General features: G+C 49.3%; 1 protein-coding gene across 6 annotated transcripts in view; it reads right to left on the bottom strand.

Moving 5' to 3' along the window:
• Positions 1-18,114, bottom strand: part of Cacna1a (calcium voltage-gated channel subunit alpha1 A) — a 231,214-nt gene that overhangs the window by 35,083 nt on the left and 178,017 nt on the right. For all 6 annotated transcript variants that reach the window (XM_087900475.1, XM_087900474.1, XM_087900473.1 and 3 more), the window contains exons 29-31: positions 11,761-11,925; positions 9,613-9,723; positions 3,946-4,029 (exon numbers count right to left, since the gene is read on the bottom strand). In XM_087900475.1, coding sequence (XP_087756601.1) covers positions 3,946-4,029; positions 9,613-9,723; positions 11,761-11,925 — 360 coding nt within the window. The remainder of the gene's footprint in view (positions 1-3,945; positions 4,030-9,612; positions 9,724-11,760; positions 11,926-18,114) is intronic.

Genomic DNA, 18,114 nt, shown 5'->3' with positions numbered 1-18,114 from the left:
CCATGGAGGTCGGCAGACTGGCAGGGATGGGGAATCACAGCTACTAAGGGTTGTGAAGGGCAGGAAATGTGGTGGGAGTAGACGCGGAGCACACACGGGGCTATGTGTGTGGGATACACATGCACGCTGCGATCCTGAGGTTAATATTAGATGTCTTTGCTGATTCATATGCCACTCCTCCCCCCAGCAGGATTTTATAGTTTCTTTGTAGCTTTGGAGCCTATTCTGGAGCTTGCTCTGTAGACCAGGCTGGCCCTGGACTCAGAGATCCACCTGCCTCTGCCTCCCAAGTGCTGGGATTAAAGGTGTGTGCCACAACCGCCCAGCTTTTTTTTAATTTTTTTATTAAATCTGGGACGGGGCTACTGTAGCTCTGGCGGGACTGAAACGTGCTATGTAGAACAAGCTGGCCTCAAGCAGCAATCTTCTAGCCTTAACTTCCTGAACTCTGAGATCACAGTTCCGCGCCACCACTGTGTCAGCTCTGGGATGGTTCAGAGTTAAGGGATGTGAGTGGGGTGGAGAAGGGTCACACCCTGGGGTCCTAGAGGAGGGAGAACATTCCTTTTTTGGCAAGGACACAACCCTTTGGAGCCAAAGCCCAATCCAGAGTCCAATAAAAAACCAACCAGAGGGAGTTCTAGGAAAGGGGAGGAGAGGGCAAGAGACGGACAGAGGCGGGGTAGGCGGGGCATGCAGTGCAGTCACAGTTAATGTAAGGCATTTACACTTCAGAAAGAGGTAACACCAACCGGATTCTAGATGCAGATGTTGAAGATGGAGGGGGAGCGGGCGGGCGGGGGCAGTTGGGGAGGCGATTCAGCGTTTTGTTTTGGTTTTAAAATTTAATTTTTTAGGTGGATTTGTAACCAGTGCCAAAAACCAATGGGTTTCGGTTCCGGGCGGGGAGTGGGGTGGCGGTGGCGGTGGCGGTGGCGGTGGGTTGGGAGGTAAGTCATTGGTGTATGGACACACAGACCACGTCATGGGTGAACAAATGGATTTCATAGTGCATTTTGATTGGATGAGTTTTTCAGACGGCGTTGAGCCAATATACAGTTTAAACAGCAGGCATGGAAAGAGACAAGACAAGAAACACAGTCATTATCCATCGCGCATGGGCAAACCCGCCCCCAGCCAGATTTGGGCAGGACAGTAAAGCCCAGGGCTGTGCTAGCATCTTAGCCTCTCTACCCAGAGGGAACTAACTGCCTTCCTGCTCTCCTAGCTCAGCTTGGCTCTAGCCTTAAGGATAGTGGCCTTACCTGGGTCCCAGACAGGGGCTACCAGCACCTAATGCAGGGTGAGGACAGGTCATATGCCTATCCAACATCTTCCCCTCAAAACGATGGTGTCTTAGGGCAGCTTCACTGCACCAAAGCAGACACATGGAGACAATAACAATGGTAATAATAATAGCCACTGGGAACCGAATTTTGTGGCAGGTTTTGTGCCAAGCACTTCAGAAGGTTGACTTTTGTGTGTGTGTACTACTGTGGCTAGGTGCAGGGTCTCCCACAAGCAAACCCAGAGCTCTACCATTGAGCCACACACCCAGACCCTCACCGGTGGGTGGGGAAGGATCTGAGGCATGTGCTCTGCCATGCCCCTAACCCTCACTGTAGGATTGTAGGCAGGGGCTCTACCATTTAATTGCACTTCTAGCCCACTTCCTTTAATTTTTTAAAATTAAAGTTATTATTTTGTGTGCCTTTGTGGGTCCCAGGGATTGAACTTCGGTAACTTAGTTTTGAATGAGAATGGCTCCCATTGGCTCATATATTTGAATACTTGGTTTCCAGTTGGTGGGACTGTTTGAAAAGGATTAGGAAGGGTGGCCTTGTTGGAGGAGGTGTATTGCCAGGTTGGGGGCGGTTGCGGTTTCAAAAGTCCATGTCCTTCCTAGGCAGCTCCTGCTCCCTTCCCTCTGTGTGCCTCATGTACGTTCTCGGCTATGTCTCCAGCTCTGTGTCTGTGTGCTGCTCCCGTGCTTCCTCCACGATGATCGTGAACTCTACTTCTGGAGCCGTAAGCCCTCAATTAAATGTCTCTTTTACAGTTGCCTTGGTTACGGTGTCTCCTCACATCAGTAGAAAGTAATTTAAGTCAGGTAGTCAGGCTTGGTGGCGAGCGCACCTTAACCCTGGAGCCCTCCTGATGGCCCCTAACTGTTATTATCTATTCTCCCTCTACAGCAGAAGCCCTCTGCGGCAGGCACTCTGTGTGCATGCTGCTTTGTCTTGCTCTTTTTGCTCTGTCTCTAGCACCTATAGCGCCGCTAGAAACAGCAGGTGCTCAATATGTGTCTGCGCAAGTCATGTGTGGAATTGATGAGTTTACCCTGCTGCTTAAGAGATGATCTGACAAGAGCCAACTGGGTGGTTGGGAGGGCTGTTTGGCTATTATAATGGTCTAGTGTCTCTGAATTGACTTCTGTGTGTCACCATCCTACTTGCTAGAGAAAGCAGTCAGGATGAATCCTAAGGATGTCTTATTGGCAACTCCAAGTTTCACCCAGCTCCTTCCACCTGCTCTGCTGGGGTGCAGAATCTCCTCCCAACCTCTAAACCACAGGGATATCGCTCAAGGCTGTCCTCACCCTCCCTCCTGAAGGCCCTAGAGGGACACCATCTCAAGGCTGCCCTGACTCTCCCTTCTGAAGACCCTAGAAGTGCCAGCCTTACAGAAGTGGGAAAATGGTTGAGTCTGTTCTGGGGTTTCCAGAGCTGGCAGGAATCAATCAAGTCTTGGGTGACCTCTGGTCTCCTGCTGCTGGGGTCAGTTTCCTGCTATGTGGACTGAGACAGCTCACTCCCATCCGTCCCATGCAGGACTTCTTTCCTTCCCCCATTTCTTCTAGGTCAGCAAGGGGCACTGGTGGGAGAGGACGAGGGAGACAGGGCCTCTCCCCACTGTGCTTTGCTGGCTGCTACTCTGGTCTGCTCCAGCCCTTCCCACTTCGGCATGGTGTTTCACTGGGTGACTGGGCATTTGGGTGTCCTCGAATGCCTCCCCTGGACAGTGTTCTCGCTCATCATTCCTCCAGTCCAACCCTTTGAGACAATTCTTCTCTGCTCTGAGCCCAGACCTTCAATGGGAGTCAGTTCATATGAGGTGTTTGGTACAATATTCTCAATGTGTTTTTTGTTTTTGAATATTGTTATGGGGTGAGGAGACCAATCTGGGGTCTTACACAGGTCAAGCCAACACTCTGCTGCTGTGTCACACTCCCGTCCGGTTATTATTATTCCCATTGTCATTGGAGGCAGAACCCACCCCACAATTGGCCCTGGGCATTGATGGTCCCTGGATCTCCTACTTAGTCTCCTGAGGGGTTCCAAGCCTGAGCTTACTGGCTCATGGACAAGGACAAGATCTTGGAGGAGAACTCTGCGACCCTGAATTTACTTGAAAAGGGGTAAGGACAATGTGTCCTGAGAGCCCTATTTGGAATCCCTGGGGCTGGGGGAGGGCTGTATTCCAGGAACTACTCTAAGGCCTTGATAGTGCCATTCCCATTATGGCCAGCAGGGGGCAGTGGAACCCAACCGTGTGACCCATTTGGAGCAGTAGCTCAGTTCTATTTGCCTTTAATAAATGTATGAATTCTCAAAGTAGTGAACTGTATTGCTTGTCCTAAGTCACACTCTTTATCCGTCATTCACCAACCATCAGGCAGGGAAGCACACTGCTCATTCCTGGCCTATGTCCTGGCTTTGGACACACCCATCTCCCCTCATTGAGACCTTAAGGGACTATCTGTGCACCCCAAAACCATCACCCAGGCAACTCCACACCCATTTCCCATTTCACGCTGTGCACCTGAAGCCCAGCTCTGATCATAGCCCACTGTGCCCCCCGGACCTGCTGCTTCTGGACACCCTTCCTGCCACCGCCCACTACTCCAGCCTGAGTCACCCAGAAAGAAGCTGGTAGGAGACTTACCCCAAACTCGGTGACGAGGATGTCTGTGATGCTGCCCAGAACAGTCACAAAGTCGAAGATGTTCCAGGCATCACGGAAATAATTCTGAAATAGGAACCCACAAGACAGAAATGCTAACAGAGGTCTCTGTGCCCTCACTCCCCAAGGCCAGAAGGGGCATGTGAGGGCAGGACAGAGGTGTGGAGAGTGACTCCATGTCATGGAACCCTCTGTTCCCGAGTCCTGATCTTTGACAGCTTGCCCCAGAGGGGATGTGGGGACCTGCCTCTGCTCGTCAAGCCCCCAGGACATCACTGAATTCCTCAAAGACACTCGAAGTGGTGACCAGTAAGCGATCCTCAATCTCTGCTTCTCTCTCCCTCCCTCCCTCTCTCCTCCCCTCTTGCACACACCCATGGGTGTGGAGGCTAGTGGAGGCTAAAGGTCAAGTTAGGCATTGTTCCTTGAGAGACATCCATCTTGTTTTTTTGACACAGGGTCTCTTGCTCATCTGGAGCTCACTGATTCAGTTAGGCTGGCCGGCCAGGGAGCCCCAGGGATCCTCCTGACTCTGCCTCCCTCATTACAGATGTGCACCACCACGCGTGGCTTTTAAATGACTTTTAAAAGGTGAATTATCATGTGTGTATGTTGGTGTCTGACTCCCTGGAGTTGGAGCTAAGGCAGCTGTGGGGGTGTGGGGGCTCCATGTGGTGCTCGGGATCAAACTCAGGACCCATGCTTGCACAGTTTACAGACGACACCCATCTTCCTGGCCCTGACTCCAGACTCTCCTAACCCTATGCCTGCTGACTATTCCAGGTGGTGGCTGGATTCCCAAGTAACTAGGAGGCAAAACTCCTCCCTGATGAGTGAAACAGAAGCCTCTGTTGATAGCAGCCTCAGATTTGGGGCATGTGTGTCCCTGTGACCGCTCCTGACTGACCCATGTCCCAGCTGTGTACTGGCTCAAGAGGGGCATCACAGGCTGAACTCTTATTCTGTGTTCTCTGGTGACAGTCAGAGACTCAAATCTCCAGAGACCTCTGCTCCAACAAAAAACTCCATGTGAGTAACTTTTCCCTTGGCCTTCAGGCCGTCCTTCCTCCTCTCCTCACTGGGAAAGCTCCGGAGTTCCAGGTCATCAGCTCGTGAATGTGCACAGAGCAAGGCAAGGACTGGCAGTGATAGCAGGAGATGCTCAGCAGGTGAGTGCTGGGTACACTTGCCTGGAGGGAATTCAGGTCCCCATGGCACTTCTGGTATTTGGGCCTACCCTTGCCCTCCTATACCATCACGGGCTTTCTTTACTTCTCCATGGTCAGGGCCTGGCAGAAGTTCCTAATTAATAGATAGCCCCTGGGTGCTCAATACTCCACCTCCCGCCTGAGATCAGTGCAGTCAACTGTGCTCTCTGCTGCCACCTGGAGGCCTCAGGTGGAATGGCGCCTCAGGCACTGCCCAATTGAGACACTTTCCACAGGGGGCAGTGGAGTCCTTGTCCTTGACTCCTCTCCTCTCCTGCCCATTTCGGGAGTCACCTCCCAAGTAGGTTCCCTGCATTAAATCCTCACCTCAGACTCGGCTTCTGAGGAAGACTCAACGAAGACAACTTCTAGGTGTCTGGCCACTGATCTTACTAAGCTAAGGATCTGTCACCTGAATGTCACATGAGGAATTTCTAGTTTTCTGTAAAAGGCTGTGAAGCCTCAACCCTAGCACTGTGGAAGACTGGCTGAGAAGAAGGCAGCTCCTCTCAGTTGCAGGAGGCCAATGCTCCAGCTGTGGTTTCAGAAGTGCCAACCAGTGCAAAGATAAGGAGGGATTGGGTGGTGTCCACTCAGTTGGAAAGGACTTGAACCCATGTTGGGTTAACTGGGAGCTGACAACTTCCTGTGACCACTGAGACTCATTCTCCACCACTCTCCTGTGCAGCACACCCCACAGGAGCCATGGGACTTCTCGATTGTGCTATCTGCCTGCAGACGCCTAGCGGGCACACAGCTCAGGGCCCCATTGCTCAGGTTGTGCCTTATGGAGCCTTCTGGGAATACTCATTTAAAAATACAAGTTTGAAGCCAGCTGTGATGGTGCATGCCTTTAATTCCAGAACTCTGGAGGCAGAGGTAGTTTCAATCCACTCAGGGCTACACAGAGAGACCTTGTCTCAAAAAAGACCAAAACAAAAGAAAACAAACGCTGCAAAAGAGGGCTGGGCTAGAATGCTGCTGCCGCCCGTGAGCTCCAGTACTCGGAAGTCTGAGGCAGGGAACTTGAGAGTTTGAGACCAGCCTGGGCTACAGTGGAATATATAAAAACAACAGAAAACTAAGTTTTGGGGCTGTTACCTAACAACACGGAAGTGCTGGAGGTGGGTTTGGAACACTCCAACTTTGAGACATTTGCCCATGTGCTGCTGTATGTGTGTGTGTGTACACGTATGCACACATGTGGATTTGGGCCACACCTGTGGATGTCACAGGCCAGACGTCAATCAAGGGTGTCTTTGAGACAGGGGTTCTCACTGATCTGGAGCTAGCTAGGCTATTTGGCTAGTGCACCCCAGGAACTGTCCCCAGAGCCAGGGTGCACGACACGTCTTTTCGTGGGTGCTGGTGTCTGAACTCATGTGGCAAGCTCTGCCTGAGTCATCTCTGCAGTCCCCATGAGCTTTATTTTAGCCCTTTCTAGCATCCATTCCTTGGTGGGGAGAGTGCTCATTCCCCACCAAGCTTCCTGGTATTCCTTGGATGAATAGCCTAAGACAAGGACTGAGTGCAAATAACTGATTTGGGAAGTGACCCCAAGAAGGGCAGCCTGATACGCGTCATTGCATTTGACGCTACCAGAGACTCTGCAGAAGGAGTGACCCCTTCTAACTGTAATCAGGTGACACCCCCTGGGGAAAGGGGCAGACTCTGAGGCCAGGTTTTTCTGGTGCTAAAGCCCGCAAGCACCTCAGTAAGTTAAGGGAAGGACTCTGTCCTCCCAGAGGATTGGACCAAGTGACAATGTGTAGGCAGTTCACATGCACTATGGTTGTTCTTAAGAAGTCCCTCAACACAATGCAACAACTGCATGCTACAGAGGTATGGATTCCGTAAGAGTCCCTGAGGGCAGGAGGCTGGGTCATTCACTTGTGCTGCCATGGAAGGTGGTGTAAACTTAAGAAGTGGGGGCCTAATGAAGGGAAGTGAGGTCACAGGCAGTGTGAGCTCCGACTGGGGGAGGGGTGGGTTGTAAGCTGAAAGCTCTTCCCCTCTACCACCCCCCCCCCCCGCTGCTGCCTTTTTTATTTTTAAGACAGTAAGACAGTGGTTCACTACTTAGCTCTGACTCTCACTGAACCAGGCTGGCCCGGGGCTCACTGTATAGATCAGGTTGGCCTGGAGCTCGCTGTGTAGACCAGGCTGCTCTCAAATTCAGAGATTCCCCCTTGCCTTTGCCTTCAGGGTGCTGGGATTAAGGATGAGCACCACCTCACTGGCTGTGCATAATAGTTTTCTTTTGGGGGATGACAGGGTTTCATGTAGTTCAGGCTGGCCTTAAGCTCCCGACCTTACTGTCTCTCAAGAACAGTATGTATCTCAAAGCCTAGCTAACTGAGTTCTGAAACAATTAGCACAAGCTGAATTTCAAGGTATCTGTGAGCCCTCTAAAGCCCTATAAAAATGCTGAGTTTTTAGGCTTTGTCTTGCTATCTGTGTGAACCAGGCTGGTTTTGAACCTGTAATCCTCCCAATGCAGCCTTCAGTGCTGAGGTTACAGGTACATGCTACCAGCCCTGGTTTAAAAACACCTAATATTTCTGTGTCAAATGGATGCTATTAGGAACACAGCATGCATTTGGTAGGGGCTGTGCCAGAGACCTACGGGTAGAGGCTAGGTAGCCAGTGCTATTGGGAGGTGCTAGATTCTTGTGGGAGGGAAGCAGGCCACTGGGACAAGCCAGCTCTTGTCCCTTGCTCTTGGCTTCCCACTGCCATGAAGTGGACATCCTGCTCTATTGCGGGCTCCCACAGGCCCAAAGGCAATAGGGCTGAAATGACACGGGCTAACCTCTGATACTGTGAACCAAAGATAAACCTTCCCGGCTTAATAAGTTAGATATATCAGGTATTTTGTCACAGCAACGGGGAACTAACACAGCCAGGTGGAAGCAAGCACTCTAGCTCAGTCAGCAGCTGCTGAAAACAAGGGTTTGGTATTTCCCCATCTACGTCCACAGCTCCTCCCTCACCTACTCATCAGTTCCCTTGGGGATCTGAGTGCCTTAGATTAAGACTATGCATATCCTTGACTGATAGCACAAGCCTGTCATCGAAGCCCTTGGGAGGCTGACACACAGGAATTGCAAGTTCGAAGCCGGCAAGGCCAGTCTGGGAGTTTTGTTTTCATGTTATGTGTGTATGTGTGCATGTTAGTGTGTATGCACATGTATATATTGTGTGCGTGTAGGCCAGGGCACACACCCAAGAGTAATATTTAGGAATGTTGTCTGTCACCTTTGAGACAAGGTGGAGGATTATCAATTAGGTTTAGTTGTTAGGACAGGGAGCTGCAGGGTCCTCAACCCTCTCCTTCCCCAGAGCAAGGATCACGGGTACCATACCTAGCTTTTTTTTTTTTAAATATTTATTTATTTATTATGTATACAGTATTCTGTCTGCGTGTATGCCTTCAGGTCAGAAGAGGGCACCAGACCTTAGACCTCATTACAGATGGTTGTGAGCCACCATGTGGTTGCCGGGAATTGAACTCAGGACCTTTGGAAGAGCAAGCAATGCCCTTAACCACTGAGCCATCTCTCCAGCCCCCATACCTAGCTTTTTAAATAGGGCTCTAGGGACTGAATTTTTCATGCTTTCGTGGACAGCACTTTATTGACTGGGCCATCTCTCAGCTTTCAACCTGAAAGCTTTCAGTTTAACTCAGTGAAACTCTGTCAGGGAACAGAGACAGCTCAGCAGTTAGGAGCGCTGGCTGCTCTTCTAGAGGACCTGGGCTCAATTACTGTATCCACGTGACAGCTCACAACTGTCGGTGATTCTACTCTCGGGGGACTTGCTGACTTCTCTGGTTTCCAAGGACACCAAGCCCTCATGTGATACACAAACACATGCAGGCAAAACACTAATACACATAAATAAAATTGATTTAAAAATCCAGATGAAAGAGAAACAACAGTGGGCTGGGTCCTGAGAATCCCACTCTGGTGTCTGCTCATTGTGGTGCGAGATCTGCTGGGTTATGGTCAAAACTGTTTTGTCTCTTTCTTTTCCTGCCTCCCTTCCTTCTTTTCTGTCTTTACTTCTGACATGTCTTACTTTGCCCCAGGCTTCCTTGAATTCCGGAGTCTCCTGCCTCAGTCTTCCAAGTACTGGGGTGACATGGGTGCTCCAGCAGACCTGTGTGACTAGAGATTTGTCCTCTGTGTTCGTGGTTTCCTGACCTCAGTATCCCAGACCCGGGTCATCTGGAGGACAGATGAATACATAGACCACTAGCCCCTGGTAAAGACCCTGGATTGGGTCTTCCTGGTATTTATTTCTAGGTCAGTACAAAGCTGTGCAGATTGGGCATGGGCTTCACTGGGGACCAGGTCATGGGGCCCAGTGCACACACCAACCACCTCCGACACCCTGGGCCCTATGTGTTCCACTGCCATTACCCGCAGGCCCCACATACCAAAATCCCAAACGCCATGACTTTCAGCACACACTCGAGAGAGAAGAGGGAGGTGAAGACGATGTTGAACACTCGAAGGGCGTTCTCGTAGGCTACAGAGGCTCCGTAGAACTAGATGAAGAGGAAAGCAGAGAAGCAGAGAAGTCAGTGGCTGCAGGTCCGACCTGAGAGCTCAGAGAGGACACAGCTCAGCAAAGCCTTGAGTGACGAGACAGGGTCTCAGCCTAGCACAGGCTGGCCGTAGAATCATGGTGATGATCCTAGCTCAGCCTCCCAAGTGCTGCAGAAACACATGAGCCACGAGCCACAAGCCACGGAGCAGTCTTTATTTGTGGTGATTTTTATCTCCGATATGCTGAGTATTTATTTATTTACCAGAAAACATCTCAATGATAATGTAGCCAAACTTTCCTGTCAATTAAAAAGGTTTTTGTATGGACTTTGGTGTTTATCTACAGCTACAGGCATGTATGTTCGTGTGTGTGCATTATGTGTGTGTGTGCATTATGTGTGTGTGTGTGTGTGTGTGTGTGCATTATGTGTGTGAATGCCTGGAGGCCAGAGAGTCTACAGGCCCTCTAGAGCTGGAGTACAGGCAGTTGCGAGCTGCCCTGCATAGGTACCAGGAACCAAACTGAGATCCTCATAAAAGGCAGTTAGGACTCTTAAAGACTGATCCATCTAGACCCCTCCATTTTGTATTTATTGGTTTGGGTTAGTATGGAGTCTAGGGCCTATCTACCACTGAGCCACATTTTTTTTTTTTTTTTGGTTTTTCGAAACAGGGTTTCTCTGTCCTGGAACTTGCTCTGTAGACCAGGCTGGCCTCAAACTCACAGAGATCTGCCTGCCTCTGCCTTCCCAAGTGCTGGGATTACAGGCATGTGCCACCCCCATCTTATTTTTAATTATATATTACTTATTATGTATGTATGAACACATGCATATATGTGGAGGTCCGAGGACAGCTTGTAGGAGTTGGTTCTTTCCTTCCACCATATGGGTTCTGGGGATCAAACTCAGGTTTGGTGCAAGTGCCTTAATTACTGAGCCATCTTGCCAGCTCTTTATATTTTTATTTTTGTTTTGTTTTTTGGTTTTGGAGACAGGGTTTCTCTGTGTAGCCCTCACTGTTCTGGAACTCTCTCTCCGTAGACCAGTCTGACCTTGAACTCACAGAGATTCACCTGCCTCTGCTTCCCAAGTCACCACCACCCAGCATTATATAGTTTTACTTTTGAGACAGGGTTGTACTGAGTTGGCCATGCAGTCCTGTATTCATGAGCCCCCCGTCCCAGCCTCTAACATGTCTGGATGACAGACATGTGCTACTGTGTTGGCTGAGCCTCCTGGTTGGCACCACTGCTGTTTATTGGGAACCTCCAGTGCTCTACTAGTCAAAGAATACAAACATTTAAAAAGAGAGAGGAGGCCGGGAAGTGTGGCCTCAGTGGTACAGTGATGGCCTAGGATCTCTCAGTGAGGCCTGGGAGTATGGCTCACAGGTAGTACCCCTGCCTAGAATCCCCCAGTGAGTGGCTGGGGGCCTTGAAACTCCAGAAGCCTCCATCCCCGACCTATTCCCATGTTCCACCCAGCAAACATTTGAGGAGGGTGTCTACTCTTCTCCATGAGGCCCCCACTGAGCCCTAGGGAGCCAGGCATCTGACTTACCAAAGACCAGAGACAGGTGGGCCATGGCGTGTGCAGCCACAGGGAGACTGAAGCAAGTGAGGGAAGGCCAGAGAGCTGCGGAGACCAGCCCCAGACCTAGTCCACAGTTTGTGGAGAGCTGCGGAGACCAGCCCCAGACCTAGTCCATGGTTTCTGGAGAGCTGCGGAGACCAGCCCCAGACCTAGTCCACGGTTTCTGGAGAGCTGTGGAGACCAGCCGAAGACCTAGTCCACAGTTTCTGGAGAGCTGCAGAGATCAGCCCCAGACCTAGTCCACAGTTTCTGGAGAGCTGTGGAGACCAGCTCCAGACCTAGTTCACGGTTTCTAGGAGGAAGGGAGGAGCTGGCCAGGCAGTGTGGTGGGAACAGTGTGGCTGGCAGAGAGAACAGTAGGAAGGCTCAGAGGCAGCGGAGTGTGGTCTGGCTGGGATGCTGCACAAGGGTCTTACATTAGGAGGATGGGGGCTCACTCACCTTCATCATTAGCACGATGGTGTTGAGAGCGATCATCGCCATGATGGTGTACTCAAAGGGTGGGGACACCACGAACTGCCACATTCGATACTGGAAGCTCTGCTTGTTCTGGGGCATGTGCCTAGTCAGCGGCTTGGCACTGATGGCAAAGTCAATGCAGGCCCTCTGTGGGAGATGCCATTGCATGAGAAGGGCCAACGCAGGGAGGCCAGCTGCTCACAACCTCCGGTGCAGCTGCTTGAGGCGCAGCTGAGGAAAGCACTGACTGTGAGTGACACAGAGCAGTGCCTGCCCTTGGTCTCTCCCCGCCCCCACTCCCCCATACCTCTCTCCCTCTCCCTCCAGGACTTCATGTAGCCCAGCCTGGTTCCAAGCTGCCAAAGTCAGCAAGATGACCTCCTATGGTGTTACGGATCGGAGTCCAGGGCTTCCAGGACTCTACCGACTGGGCTTCATTCCTACCACCTTTCTCTCCTTTTGGGACAAAGTCTCACTCTGTAGTCAGTGCTGGCTTCAAAATAGTGGTCCCCTTGCTCCATCTTCTGAGTATTGGGCTAACAGGTCTGCCACCATGGCCAGCTAAACTATTCTTTATGAGTCCCTTGCTTCTTATATGTGAGGGAGGCTGTGGGACACACAAGAGGATGAGGTTGTCTGGGGCTGTGGAGGCAGAGAAGCTGGGCTACACAACTACGAAGGCCGCATAGCGTACAGCCATGAGGGACTGGCCTGACAGAGTCCTGAGGAATCTGGTTATTACCAGCTGAGGTCTCCATGGGCATCAGGTACTAGAGAACAATACCGAGGGACAGACATTATGCAGGGAATTGGGTATGTGACAGGCGGTGCTCGATGTCTAGTTCAGTGGATCAGATAGATAGAGCTGTGTTCACGGGAGAGTTAAGAAGGCTGATCCATCAGGGACCTTCGGCTGTCATGGAACTTCATGGTTTTACCCATCTTTATGAGGTAGGAGAAGCTCTGGAATGTATATCTTAATGACTCACAGGAGCATGTAAATCTGGTTTGCAAAGTACCAAAGCAATTAAGATGAGAAAAAGGCAAGGCAGACAAAAGGGCCTGGTCTATCCCCTGAAGACAGATTTGGGAAGACATAGATTGAGTTCTGAAGGAAAAGGAAAGAAGCTGAATCTGGTGCTTGACACCTGAGCAACAGTTCCCTGAAGAAGGAAGGTGTGGCTGCCAGGACAGTGTGCAGGACAGGTGGGAAAGACTAACTTCTTACCATGTTCTAAATAAAAGATGGTTTAAGATATACAAAGGTAAGTTACTAAGGTGTGTACCTGCAAGTCATAAAGGTCCAAGGACAAAAGCAAGTTATCAGATTTCTCTCTCTCATATGTTGTCATTCATGTCTTAACATTATCAACAAATGATGATAAGCTATTAATCTAATTCTGGCAGAGTACTACCACTGCTGCAAGATAAAGATTTTAAATTCTCTTTGGTCATTTTCTAAGGATACTTATCATTGTACAAAAACATCTGTCACAGTCATTCTGGCATAAGAATGTTACTGTTTATACAATGTATGTGTCTAAAACTTACGTTTTACAAAGTCAAAGAATTCCTGTGAGTTTCAGGGAGCCGAACTGAAGGACCCACTTTAAACAGGTCAGATACACTTCTCTCAATTCCCTGGTCCTGACACCCTCCTCCTTAACTACCAGGACCTAAGGAAAAATTTTTTTTGCCTAAACTTAACCTTGTCCTCTGCTCTGCCAACACCTTGCCGGGTCCAAGAGACACTGGACAGTTCCCCACCATAAATTCTGGACAGGAGTGAAGCAACCAGCTACCTCATCACCAGAATCCAAGCTTTCTCAGGTTCCCCAAGACTCTGACACCCACAAATAAGCAGGAAGCAGTCTTGAGAACTTGTGCCCTCATGCCTAACTCCTTGCCCTTTTATTATAAGAGAAAGGTGGGAATGTTGTAATAACAAATCTGCTGGTCTGCCCTGTCTCCTGGGCACCCTGTCCCTTTAACAAACAAGCCCCCCATCTTCCCCTTCCCACCGCTCTCTTCATCTCTCTCCATCCTTCTTCTAAAGAGGTAGTATCTGCCTCTCCCTTCCCTTTTCTCTCTTTCTTCTCTTTCTTTGTTCCTCTATCTCTCTCTCCCCCTTTTCCTCTCTCCTCCATACCCCTTACCCTTATACCCTTTCCAGTACCCACTAAATAAAGTCTATACCCAAGTTCTTTCTCTGCATGGTGTATCTGTCTGTCTCCCACCTGCCAGGGGACCTGCTAGGGTTGTGCCACCAGAATCATAACACTCACTAATGTTTCCTGTTAGTGTTCCCTTAGCTGCTGAATCTCAGGAACAATGGGCAGTTGGAATAGGCGTTTGGAATAGACGGCAGTGGATGGTCAAAGATCCTAGACAGTCTCACAGCAAGATCTCATTATATAATGCTAACCCTACAGTGTCCCACAGACCTACAGTACTACCATACTAGACAAGATGTACTCTTTGGTACAATAACGGTACAATAGTTATGGGTGCTAACAGCTGCTATCTGATTGGATTTAAGGCTTGCTCTGCAGGAAAGGATGCCATCTGATCTGCAAGCCAGGACCAAATGTGTAGCTGCTGAAGTCACAGATTCCAGTGGACAGTCCACTGCACTCTTTGAATAAACAGAAGTGGTATGTCTGTCATACTGTCTTCTAAACATTTGTAGTCCACACCTACAGATCTGCTGTTGTCAGTTTGGGTTGTGAAGGGATGTGGTGTGGGAAGTCCTTCTGTATATGTGTTGTTTTCATTGGTTAATGAATAAAGAAACTGCTTTCGGCCAATGGCTTAACAGAATATAGCCAGGCTGGAAAAGATATAGAGAGAGTAGGCGGAGTCAGGGAGAAGCCATGCAGCTGCCAGCCAGAGGAGAAAGACATGAGAAAGACCAAGAAAGACATGAGCGAGGTACCAGAACCTCGCTGGTAGGTCATAAGCCTCATAGCAAAATATAAAAGAATAGAAATGGGTTAATTTAAGACCTAAGAAATAGCCAATAAAAAGCTAGAGCTAATTAGGCCAAACAGTGATTTAATTAATACAGTTTCTGAGTGATTATTTCGGGTCTGAGCTTCCGGGAGCAAACAAGGCCTATGCCAACAGGGATCGATCCTTCCTTCCTTCCTTCCTTCCTTCCTTCCTTCCTTCCTTCCTTCCATCTTTCCTTCCTCTTTCCCTCCCTCCCTTCTTTCCTTTCTTTCTTTTTTTGGTAACAAGTGGTGGTTATTGCAGAGACTCAAAACTGGTCAAGTTTCAGAGCGTAAGTGGCTTTTTGTGGCAAAATGTTCCAATGCTCAGCTATAAGTGGAGGAGAATTGCTATCTATATCACCAGATCCAAGGCTCAGAGAACACTGGTGAAGAGGAGGCAGAAAATATGTAACAGCCAGAGTTATGTGTAGCTCTCTCCTAGAAAAACCCTCCCTCTAAACAAGGAAGAAGGCTCACAACAAGGCTCAGGAAGTGCAGGGAGCCCATGTGACGAAGGAAGCTCACAGAGCTGTATTCGGCAGTCCCTCCACAGTGCTATATATGTATAAAGAAGTGTGGAGAAGAGACTGTTCCACTGAGCTGCCTGCAGTTGTGTAGGGAGCTCCAAGAACGGGTACAGTCCTCATGAGTTGTCACCTACGCTGATGTGGCTTTTTGGTGATATAGCTGTCTCTGAGTCATCTACGTTTCTCTACGTTTCTCTAAGTGACCCCAATAAACTCACAGGTTCACACACCCAGGACTGGTTGGCATTGTCTCTTTGATTGTCTTTGGTGCACCATATGGGAGTAAATAGACATTTGTTTATATGTCCTTAGAGAAATCATACATTACTTGGGGAGGAACCAAGACCTAGACCATGGCACACTATCCTTTGCTCTCAAGTATCTTGAAATAATGTTGTGTGCTAGCTTGGCCAACAAGAATAAGGGAGGCATGGGCAGGACCACTGAATAGGACACACAGCATGAGCAAGAAATCAGTTCCTTTGTGGATTCGTGGGGTTGCTTGTTATTGTAGCACAACCTCAACCAGGATGACTGATTTAATCTCCCTATATCTGATGTGTGTATGAGTCCCCCACATCCCGAAACTCAAAGGAGAGATATCTTGCAGATTGTCCCCTGCTTGGAAACATTTGCTGTTGTTCTTTCCCCACAAGTTGGTTTTGTTGGATCTCAAACCTGGGACAAAGGGCCATCAGAGGTACCCATTAACATATCAAAGTGGACCCAGCATTCTTCAGTCTCTACCCGTTATAGGATTTGGTTGGCACACCCTGGCCTCTATCCTAAACTTTCCAGTCCAGGGATTGGGCTGCCATTCCCCCAGCTGCTCTTCCCTATATAATCCAGCCATCTTGCTTACCTAGACTTTTGGTCTACCCTATACTCTCCTGGCCAGTCTCTCAGCTCAGGCTACCCATCTTGGTTAGTGGTCTCTCCCCCCTGCCCTCTCCTCACATGGCCAGGCTCAGGGTCACATCCACTCTGAACTCCCAGCTGTCCCTGCCTCTGGCTATGCTCTCCCTTTAATCTACAATAAATCTTCTCTGCCATACCCGGAAGCAGTCATGTGCTTCCTTCCTTATTTCTTCTTTTCATTCATCAGGCACCAAAAGCTGGGACTGGCATAACTGATCCCTTCTAAGGAACTCTGCTGACCTGACTCTCCTAAGGTTTGTACAGATCATTTGTTCCCGCCCCCTCCTGTCATCCATCAAACTGGACCCCAAGTTCTAGGGTCTGCCTTCTCACTACTTATCCCCCACCCCCACATCCCTCTCCTTGTCTATGCCATAACTGTATCTCCGACTCCCAGAGCCTTCTACATCCTCCTGAGATACCCACTGGGTATCATCTCTCAGCTCTGGCCTGCGACACCCATCTGGGTCTCCCTCTCATCTCTCTACAGGATCAGTGTTGTCCCAAGCTGCCTGCTTCTCCACTGTCACTACAAAAACCACACCTGTGTGCCAGGTAGCTCCCTTGCCCCACTGGGCTCAATCACAAGGACAAGAAACACCTTTCCTCTGTGATTTGGAACATTTTTCTCAGACAAGTTTCCCATTCTGCTTGGGGACACCCTGGACAGAAATTCTTGTCACAACACTTCATCCAGCTCAGCTCAGCTCACTTTCCCTCACCTTTCCCCCAGAAGCTGCGGCCCACCCCACCCGCTGTGCTACCCCACTTTGCCATCTCTCCACCTGCCACCTTGCCTATTGCCTGGGACCCCTCCCTTGCCCCCACCACTTCTCTATACTCTTTTTGGTCTGTAATGCTTTGCAACCCTGTTCCCTCTCAGCTCCTTCCCGCAGCTTCCTTAAGCCAGTCCAGGCCTGTGTGACCTGCTCTCTCATCTCAGATCCTGCCTACAATCCCAGAGCTTCTGCTCTCAGCTCCCACTCAGAGCTGCCTGATTTGTCTCTTCCTTAGGCCCTGCCAGGATGCCCCTGCTAGGGCAGAACTCCTCCCACAGCTTCTCTAAGCCACGCCCACTGGAGCTTACAGAATCCTCCCCCTTTCTTCCTCCACAGACTCAGATTTTATTACTACAGCTTTTGCTACAGATCAATAGCCAAAAATTTGATTTCCAAATTCTCACAACTTGTAACTTCTGCAACAGAACAAACAAATGGTCCCTAAATCTCATGTGTCTAAACTTGCTCTGCTCAACACTTCCAAGTCCATTACCTCTAAGGCTCTACTCCCCACTCCTACAAATCTTTTCTCTCTAATATGCCTCTACGCGCTGCTCTGAAAACATCTCTGAAGATCATGCTGTAAACTCTATCTCAGGAGTTGAGTTCTAAGTTCGTTGGGTATGGTTAAAAAGTTCTTTAAAATTTGTAACGAAGAAGTCAGTTTAAAACTTGTACTGAAGGGCTGGAGAGATGGCTCAGAGGTTAAGAGCATTGCCTGCTCTTCCAAGGGTCCTGAGTTCAATTCCCAGCAACCACATGGTGGCTCACAACCATCTGAACTGATATCTGATGCCCTCTTCTGGCCTGCACACAGACACACAGACAAAATATTGTATACATAATAAATAAATAAATATTAAAAAAAAACTTGTACTGAAACATCAGACAGTGGAGGCACACATCTCTCTAACTCCAGCACTTGGGAGGCAGAGGCAGGCGGGCGATAGAGCAAGTTCCAGGACAGGCTCCAAAGCTACACAGAGAAATTCTGTCTTGAAAAACAAAACAAAAAAACCTTGTAACAAAAGGTTGAGTCTTAATTTGCTATATTCAACTCTTATTTAAATTCAAGTCTTATTCAGAAAATAGATCTATTTACTGTATATGTAACTTAAA

The sequence above is a fragment of the Myodes glareolus genome, chromosome 22, assembly GCF_982192425.1.
Source record: "Myodes glareolus chromosome 22, mMyoGla1.1, whole genome shotgun sequence".
NCBI lineage: Eukaryota > Metazoa > Chordata > Mammalia > Rodentia > Cricetidae > Myodes > Myodes glareolus.
Note: the sequence above shows the minus strand (reverse complement) of the source record. Positions and strands in the feature narration are given on the sequence as shown.